The 9295-nt window shown below is 51.6% G+C and overlaps 1 protein-coding gene across 5 annotated transcripts in view; it reads left to right on the forward strand.

Annotated features, from left to right (window-relative positions):
* The window catches only part of SOX7 (SRY-box transcription factor 7), a 118830-nt gene extending 109840 nt beyond the window's left edge, over nucleotides 1-8990 (forward strand). For 3 of the 5 annotated variants that reach the window (XM_033857571.2, XM_073805775.1, XM_033857573.2), the window contains one exon: nucleotides 713-3524. In XM_033857571.2, the coding sequence (XP_033713462.1) occupies nucleotides 713-1641 (929 nt within the window). In that variant the 3' untranslated portion in view covers nucleotides 1642-3524. Of the gene's footprint in view, nucleotides 1-712; nucleotides 3525-8658 lie in introns of those variants that run through there. The other 2 variants (XR_012332361.1, XR_012332360.1) reach the window with 2 other exon arrangements.
* The last annotated feature ends 305 nt before the right edge of the window (nucleotides 8991-9295 follow it).

Below are 9295 nucleotides of genomic sequence, written 5' to 3' on the forward strand. Positions count from 1 at the left end.
CTAAGTAGACAACCGGAAGCCATGGCTTGTGTGCGTGTGCGTGCGTGTTGCATGCAGTAGGGTCCTATTTGACCTTCAGATGTAAGGGATAATCCTCTGATGCCCTAAGTGAGATCCTGTAATTTACGTCCATCTGTAAAACTATTAACTGAGCCTGAGTTCCCTGACAAGAAGGCCTGTGAGATTTATGCCACAAATAAATATTATAGCATCACTTCCTTGATGGGGCAGCGATAATAGAGGAAGACAGAGTTTTCACTAAAATGCACAAATGATTAGCACTGACCCTCAAAGGGTAAAGGCAGCCCAAATCAATGTTGTAGTCGTGACATGTTTTTGTCCTGTCGGTGACGTTGGGTCAGGTGGGCCTTTCACCGAGAATCCCACACTGTTGATATATGTTCGTTATCTGGTGGCTTGGACAGGAGAGGTGCCAGTGACTATGTGCCTAGTTGGTACGAGCGCCTTGGGGCATGCAAGCGGGAGAGGTTGGTTTGGCCTCACTGTGCGTGCAGGACGTGGGCTGGGCAGAGGATGCGAGGAGTGCGGTGCGTCCTGTGCGGAGGGGGGACCGCGGGGGGGGGGGGACGGGGGACCGAGGCGGCCGGCGTGTGCACGTGCGATGCTCCGAGGCCCGAGTCGGAGACAGGCGCACGGGCCGTCCGGAGCCGCGCAGAGGCTGAGCGCGGTCTTCTCTGACTTGTGTGAGCAGGAAAGTCGTGGAAGGCGCTGACACTGTCCCAGAAGAGGCCCTACGTGGATGAGGCGGAGCGGCTGCGCCTGCAGCACATGCAGGACTATCCCAACTACAAGTACCGGCCGCGCAGGAAGAAGCAGGCCAAGCGCCTGTGCAAGCGCGTGGACCCCGGCTTCCTGCTCAGCTCGCTCTCCCGCGACCAGAACGCCCTGCCCGAGAAGCGGGGCGGCGGCCGGGGGGCGCCGGGGGAGAAGGAGGACAGGGGTGAGTACTCCCCGGGCTCCGCGCTGCCCGGCCTGCGGGGCTGCTTCCACGAGGGCCCGGCCGGCGGCGGCGGCGGCGGCACCCCGGGCAGCGTGGACGCCTATCCCTACGGGCTGCCCACCCCGCCGGAGATGTCGCCCCTGGACGTGCTAGAGCCGGAGCAGAGCTTCTTCTCCTCCCCGTGCCAGGAGGAGCACGCGCATTCCCGCCGCATCCCCCATCTGCCCGGGCCCCCCTACTCTCCGGAGTACGCCCCCAGCCCTCTCCACTGCGGCCATCCCCTGGGCTCCCTGGCCCTCGGCCAGTCCTCGGGCGTCTCTATGATGTCCACCGTGCCCGGCTGCCCCCCGTCTCCTGCCTATTACTCCCCAGCCGCCTACCCTCCTCTCCACTCCAACCTCCACGCCCACCTGGGCCAGCTCTCCCCGCCTCCCGAGCACCCCGGCTTCGACGCCCTGGATCAGCTGAGCCAGGTGGAACTCCTGGGGGACATGGATCGCAATGAGTTCGACCAGTACTTGAACACTCCTGGCCACCCAGACTCTGCCGCCGGGGCCGGGGCCCTCAGCGGGCAGGGCCCGGTCTCGCAGGTGACACCGACGGGCCCCACGGAGACCAGCCTCATCTCCGTGCTGGCTGATGCCACGGCCACGTATTACAACAGCTACAGCGTGTCATAGAGCCCGGGGCAGCCCGGCCGGCCCGGCCTGGTCGCAGCCTCTCCTTCCCGCGCGGAGCGGAGCTCATGCGCAGCGCCCCGGGGTGGGCAGGTCTGTGCTGCGGACCGGCTCTGCGGATCGGCTCTGCGGATCCAGGGCCCCTCCGCCCGCCCCCTTCCCCGCCCGGCCGCCCCGCCCCGCCCCGCCCCGCCCCCTGCAGCCTGCGTTTTGAGTATATTCCTTCAAATGAGTTTTCATTGGCCACACCCTGGGAATCAGGCCCGGTCGTGGCTGAAAGACACTGTTTCCCGCGAGAATTTTCACTGACCTCTCCTCCCATTTCTCATCCCGGAAACAAATTCGGGAAAAGCCCGGAAGCATTCGCATCTCTCCTGCTTCTGACACAGCTGCAGGGGTACAGCCGTCCTGACCCTTGGTCGTCCAGGTGAGGAGAACCCTGGGCTAAGATTCAGGGGACCCGGGACCCAATCCCAATTCTGCCTCAGGGGGCTGGTGAAACCCGACTCCCCTCCCCTCCCCGCCCATCCCCCCCATCTGTAGAGTGAGGGACAGACGCCGCATCTAAGGTCCCCTCTGCTCCAGGGTTTTCTGATTTAGGATTCTCTCGAGGCTAACACAGGAAGATGAAGTTGGCCTCAGTGAGCTCATTCACCTGCAACCTGGTGACGATTCCATGCACAGCCCAAGGACACCAGGCTGCTGCACTTGGTCACAATCTTCCAATATGATCATAGACTTCCAAAAGGACGCTTTGAGAAAGGACACTCACCTTGATTTGGGAAATTAACCCCTGGCGTTAACTGCATCACTGAAAATGAGATTGAATTCAAGATTTTAAAACAAACAAACATATTTTTTTAGACAAGTTCTTTTTTTATTACACACACATTTCAAGAGAATATACACAGCCTGAATACATACAGTGTGTGTGAGACACACACAACACACGCATCTCCATGCACAGCCTGAATCAGATACTCTTTGCTGTCCTTCGCAGCTTCTCGTCAGCCCTCTGTTCCTAACAACCCAAAGAGCAGGGAACTGGAAAAGAATTTCAGCACAGCAGCATCGCTTTCTTCCAATCTGAATGTGTTGATTTCTTGAGCAAAATTTCATCACGCTCTCCCTTCTGCAGATGCAAAAGGATCTTCCTTCCTGCTGTCTCCATCTCCCTTTCCTGGAATTTCTTTTTTCTCTTCTTCTCTGCTCGTTCTCCACCCCGGAATTGGCCACTAATTCAAAGATCCCTTGACTTAAAATTGCAGGCATGATTCCTACGGCAGAAATGGGAATTTGTTCTCCTCACCAGCCAGCTGGTTCTTTGGGTAACACCTTCAGCCCACACATCAAAGGAACTTCCCTTTATGATACTTACTTCCCAAAGAACAGAAGTGCACTGTGATTCAGAAAATATTTCTGAGCCCTGACCCCCTCCCCAAAACATTTCCATCCTTCCCCAAGCCTCCTTTGAAGGAACATACCTGTCAGTGTGCTAAAAGACAGTTGTTTGTCTTTTGATTTCACCATATTATTGTCTGTATGAAATATGTACGTGTTTTATATATTCTCCTATTAGTTTCACCTTATATTTCATATTGTTGAAAGATCCTTTTTCTTTTTTCCTTCCGAGGAGTCCTCTTGTAAAATCTCTTATGTGATTAATCTTTATGCTATTACTGTATATGACATTTGGTAATAAATAGTAAATCATGGACAATATGATTGGTGCAGTCCAGAATGTATGTTAATAGTCTTATAAAACATTATCACAGACATTAAGCTAAACTGTTCCATTTTCTGTAAGAACTACACATGCTTTGGAATGGTTGTAGATATTGATTTGTCTAAAATATTTAATTTAAATAAACGTTTTTGTACCGTGACCATTCTATCATTCGAAATACAGTTTTGCAAAAAGAAAAAGTTTTCAAGGGAGGCGTAGGTATTACGCGCAGTGCTCCTTCCAGCATTGGTCAAAATGTTTTCTCCCTCAACTTTTTTTATTTTAAAAAGTTATCTTGTAGGAGTGGCTGGTTTTCTTTTATGAGTTATGGTAAAGAGATAAAGCCTAATTTTACACCTTAGAAGCACTGTTGTTGTCATTGATATCGAAAGAAAAGATGGATTCATAGCCTGCTTGCAAAACGGTTTTCTCCTCGGGAGCGATGACTTCACACTTGTAAAGTGGAATGAGGTGGCTGTCAGCTCTCTCAGGATGGGAAGTAGTGCCCAGTTATTTGCTTCCTTAAGGCTACCACATTTCCCCCTTCTTTTTGAAATCATCTTTTGAAGAATATTTGGATTGCCTTCTTTACTAGGCATTTATAGATGTGGTATTACAAAAATCGTGTGCTCTCAAAGCTCCGTGGAGTGCTGTGGAGAAGACAGGGGAGCACAAGGTTGGGTAATTTAATTAAAGGATATAGCATCTTGTGAGGTTTAGGATGAAAATCCCAGCCAAAAAGTGCCTGGAAAAAAACTGATGATCCCTCAGTCCCCAGGCAGGTCACCGCGTCTGGCTCTTCTCTGCAGGGAAGCCGTTGTGACTTGTTTATGTCAGTAGTAGCCTTGTGTTCTTCCATGGCCTCTGGGCCAAGGAGTAGGTCTTGGGAGGGTCCGCACAGGCAGACGTTCATCCTGCAAATTTGATCGTAATCTCTCGTCATTACTTTCATAGCACTTTATAGATGTAGGGAGTTTTACAGCAAGTTTCATGGTCTGTTTCTCATCCCCAGCCCCAGGTGGGGCCCGTCATCACTCCACCTCATTGCACAGTCAGGAACACTGAGGCCCAGGGTGGGAGGTAACACCCTGGAGTCACCCGACCAGCGGAGGCTGAGGTTTCAGCACTTTGTCAGATGCATCTGCTGGCGGTGGAACAGTCTCCCAGCTGAGTCTCCCAGTTCCTTTTATAGAGCTTCACCAGGCATGGGATTACACGCGGCCCATTCGTACCTCTCACAGCCCAGGGAAAGAGGATGGACCAAGAGGAAATGGCAGGGCCGGTGTTAGATGACCCCCGAATTCCTAGCTGCTCAGGCCCACCACCATGGCCGCTGACAGTGGCCGTCTGCGGGGTCGTCGGCTGGCGGGAGGGCTTGTCGTGCAGCGTCTGCTGGCCTTGTCTGTGTGTCAGCGTCCGGCCCTGGACGCTGCCAGATGGGCGTGTTTCATTCCAGGCCACACTGTGCGGGGTGGAGGCGTTGTCCCTGCCTCTGGGAGGGCAGGAAACTGGCAGGCGACAGGGTGCTCTCTCACTTTTGCTCAGCTATGAGTGAAACAGTCATGCCCGGAAGCGGGGTGTATTTCAGAGTTTTAGCTGCCCATCCCGGGGACCCAACTCCCACCCCCACCCCCCCACACACCCCCACACCCCCGCCCCGTGACAAAAGCACTTTGGGCTTTGGCTGATGGGAATTGATGGGTGTGCACAGTTATGAGCTGTTTTCCTAAAACATAGATGTTAGCACGTCACGCTTTTCCTTAAGACCCTTCAGTGCCTGTGCGTCGCCCACGGCACACAGGGTGAGTGCAGTGGTGGGTCCACAGGGAGCCAGCGAGATTCCTGGGTGCTGGGAGGGTGCTGTGTTCACATGGCCAGCCCTCCGCCCCTCCCCCACAGTGTACCTACTGCACGGAAAGCCTATTGTTCTCTGAAAATGCTCTCTTTTCCCATGCTTCCATGCTCTTCCCAGCGCTATTCCCCGACCAGGGAGACCCTCACTCCCATCACCTGTCTGATGACACCCCACCCACATTCCAGCTCCAGATCAGACGTCCCCACCTGTGCAGGCAGAGGGGCGGGTCACTCTCCTCCCTGAGCTCCCGCGGGACGTGAGCAGATCTGGCACTTAACAGCTGGCGTTGGTGTCATCCACCCACGTGCATCTTCCCCAGCAGGGCAGACACGTAGTAGCTGCTCAACAAATAAGCGAATGAATAAATGAATAAGGTAAACATCTGAGAGGTCCTGTAGGTATTCCAGTTAGTCCTGGTGCTAAAGACCCGAGACATTCTGGGTTCCTAATCTTCTCACTCATCTCTCTGGAAACCCAGACTCTGGAGCCCTTGTGTGTGCAGAGCTCTGAGGCTGGATGTGATGCAGCCATGGCTGTTCACCTCCCCTGCGACAATACAGCCTGCAGTAAACAGGTTAGGAGGCGGGCACAGGGGACCAGAGCATCTCTCCCGTCCCATCCTAGGGCAGCAGAACAGAGCTGAGGATGGGTGATTGGCAGCTTTTGTAACTGCCTACCTTTCCTTTCGAAAAAGGTGTGCTGTTGATTTCATCCCAAGTGAAAGGAATTTGGAAGGAAGGAAGGAAGGAAGGAGGGCAGGAAGGGAGAGAAGGAAAGAGACATTATCTACCTATCCATCCATCCATCCATCCATCCATCCATCCATCCATCCATCCATCTATCCATCCATCCATCTATCCATCCATCCATCCATCCATCCATCCATCCATCCATCCATCCATCTATCCATCCATCCATCCATCCATCCATCCATCCATCCATCCATCTATCCATCCATCCATCTATCCATCCATCCATTCACCCATCCACCCACTTCACCTACCCGTCTCTCTATCATCTTTCCATCCATCCGCCCACCCACTTATCCATCGATCTGTCACTTATCTATCTATATCGTTTATTGATACTTTAATTCTCAAAAGAGACACAGTCTTTGTAGAAAGTTTAGGAAAAAAAATCATAGAGAAAAAAATAAATCATCTATTGTCAGCAGCCTAGAGACATGACTGGTAATTTTTTTACACATATCCACCAAGTCTTTTTTGTTTGTCTGTCTATAGCTCTACATATACACATGTCTCTTTTAATAGATATTTTTATTCATTAATATTAAATAAACGTTTTCCTATGTTCTTAAACTTTTTCTGCAAAAGGTGTTTTCTTTGCGGTTGAAAAATCAATAAGAAAAAATTTCAGAAAAAGAGAAAAATTACCCACTCCATGACCTTGACATAACTATTTTCTTTTTTTAAAATTAAGAAGAATTGTTTTTTTTGGCTGTGCTGTGTGGCTTGCAGGATCTTAGTTCCCCAACAAGGGATCAAACCCATGTCCTTGGCAGTTAAATGGCGGAGTCCTAACCACTGGACCACCAGGTAATTCCCAACATAACTATTTTCAACATACTCATTTTTGTATACTGAACTCCCCAGTCCTGTATTCATGTGTTCAAGATACAGATACCATTGGTTTTGGGCTTTATCCTTTCATCATCCTGTTATAGAAGTTTTGCCACATGGATATCTGTCTTCATATTTATCATTTTTGATGATAGCTCAGTACTTCGGCGCATGAATGCGGTTTAATTTACTTGACCATCCCCTTGATATTAGATAACTAAGTTGTCGCATCTTCATTTTTGCCATTATACATAGCACTGCGGTGAACATTTACTTGTTTCTGTCCTTGGCTAGATTCCCAGTGGGGTATCACAGGTCTAAGCTATGAACACGTTTCCAGCTTTGGAGCAGACTGCTGGTTTGTTGGCCCTCCCGGCGCATCTCAGCTGGCTGTCGAGGCACAAGGTGGCTCCGTGCGATTCCCAGGATGAACTCTTTCCTACCAGGAAGAAGGAAAACTCCTGAAGACTGTTTATCACTAACTCCAATGCTCCGTGGGCTTCCCCTGTCATGGTGGCTTGTCTTCCTGGGGACCAGCTATGTGCCTGCTGCTGGCTTCCTCGGCACGTTGGAGATGTTCCTTTCCTCAGGCGCTATGGTAGAGGGCACACCCTCCCATCTGCATCAGCTTACTGTGTGGGGGAAAGGCTTCCTCTGTCAGTCAGCACAGGTACTGGGTTGGTGCCCAGAGTCCCCTGGAGCGCAGAGCAGCTGGCTGCGTTCACAGGGCGCTCGGAGATCCAGGTAGTGGGAGAGCATCTGGAAAGAGCCGGAACTCAGGGCAGGGGTGTGACCTCACCCCATCACTGGACTTTGATTGGACTGGCGGTAAATCTCTGGACCTGTTCTCTCCTCCAGGACAGGTAGTTTGTGAATTTGTGGGCACTTGAGAAATTGTAAGACTTTATACACATGTATAAATATGTGTATATATACACATGTACGGAACAGCTATTGTCTATTTCAGATCTCTTTAAACAAGTTAGATTTCTTTTAGACCTGGAGGCTGGTACTAGTTTAAAAAACCCAGAGTCACGTGTTCAGCAGTTACCGCGCCGAGACGGATTGTGCAGCAGAAATGAGGGAACGGACCTCATGAGAGGGGCTTATAGAGGGTCCATCCATTTCCTTGTTTGGCACTGAGAGACCGTTTGGGTCATTGAGTCCACTCCCCTGCCTCTATTGAGGACTGCGTCTTAGCCATTGTCGGCAGACGGGTTTCTATTTGATTGGAGTCCTCTAGAGAAATGGGTTTTCTCTCTGTAAGTTCGTCTAACGAGTTCCATCATCCAAAAGTTCTTTCTTGGACCTCACCTAAATCCCTCCTGCTCAGTCTAAATCCACATCTGCTTGATGTTGTATGAGGAGATGTACAGGATTTGTCCCCAGGTGGTCCTCCCCCTGTAGTGGTCACACTCCTTTCGTCCTTGTAATGGGACCATGTTGAGGCCCCGGTGTGGGTTGAGTTTTCCTCCAGATCAGGGCTGTTTTCCCCTGAGCCGGAGGCTGAAGGTTGTAGGGACGTGGGAGGGGGAGGGATGAGGAAGGTTCCATTATACAAACCGTGATTGAGGAAAGCGGGGGATCGCCCGGGACTGGGAGAGGGGTCTCTGTGGGCACTTCTGGAATGTTCTGTAGGCCTGGGGTGCAGTCGTCTCTCAGAGGGCCACACCTGGGCCAAAAGGCGGGTCCCCTAGCTCTACTCACTGCCCTTTCACCGGTCACTCACCTTCCTTCCATCCGAGGGGCAGGGGGAGGCACAGGTCTGGGACAAGTGGGGGGACCTTAAAACAAGAAAAATATTCCACTGGATTCTGGAAAAAAATCAGTGGATTCTGATGACTGAAATGTCTTTGCAGCCTCCAGGGGCCTCAAGGAGCTGGCTAGTGCACCTTCTGATGACAGGACCTGAGAGATGTGGTCGACTTCCACGGATGGGGTCCTGCCACTGGGGCAGGGGCCCAAAGGCGTCCACGTGCTCCACGTGTGTCCCTGCATGCTGGTGTGTCCTTATCATGTCAGAGAATCCAAGAGAGCTTTGTAGCTCCTCCACTCCAATTCCGACAAGTGTCAAAACTTTCTTTTTCTTTATTCCCTTCCCTGAAAAACAGAAGCACTGGCTCCCACGTCTCAGGGCGCTGTGAAGGTCCAGGAAAGCATGCGACATCCTTTAAAATCTGCAAGACAGGGTATACTGAGATAAAGCCGTCTGTTCCGATGAGGACCGTCAATCGATCGAGGTGTCCTCGTGTAAACAGAGCAGTTACATTTTTACTGGAAAGAATTCTCCTCCCAGCTCTGCGACCTTGAAAAAAAATCGCGGAGGTCAGAGCTGGAAGGAATTGTTATCGTGTTGTCAATCCCCAGATTTGATGAAAAAGGAACTGGAGGCCTAGAGAGGTCAGGGGATTCGCCTGAGACGGAGCAACTCGGAGCAGAAGCAGCGGGGTGGGGTGGGGGTGGGGGGAGCCGGGTGAGACCCCTCCCCTTGGGCCC

The sequence above is a fragment of the Tursiops truncatus genome, chromosome 6 (assembly GCF_011762595.2).
Source record: "Tursiops truncatus isolate mTurTru1 chromosome 6, mTurTru1.mat.Y, whole genome shotgun sequence".
NCBI classification, from domain to species: Eukaryota; Metazoa; Chordata; class Mammalia; order Artiodactyla; family Delphinidae; genus Tursiops; species Tursiops truncatus.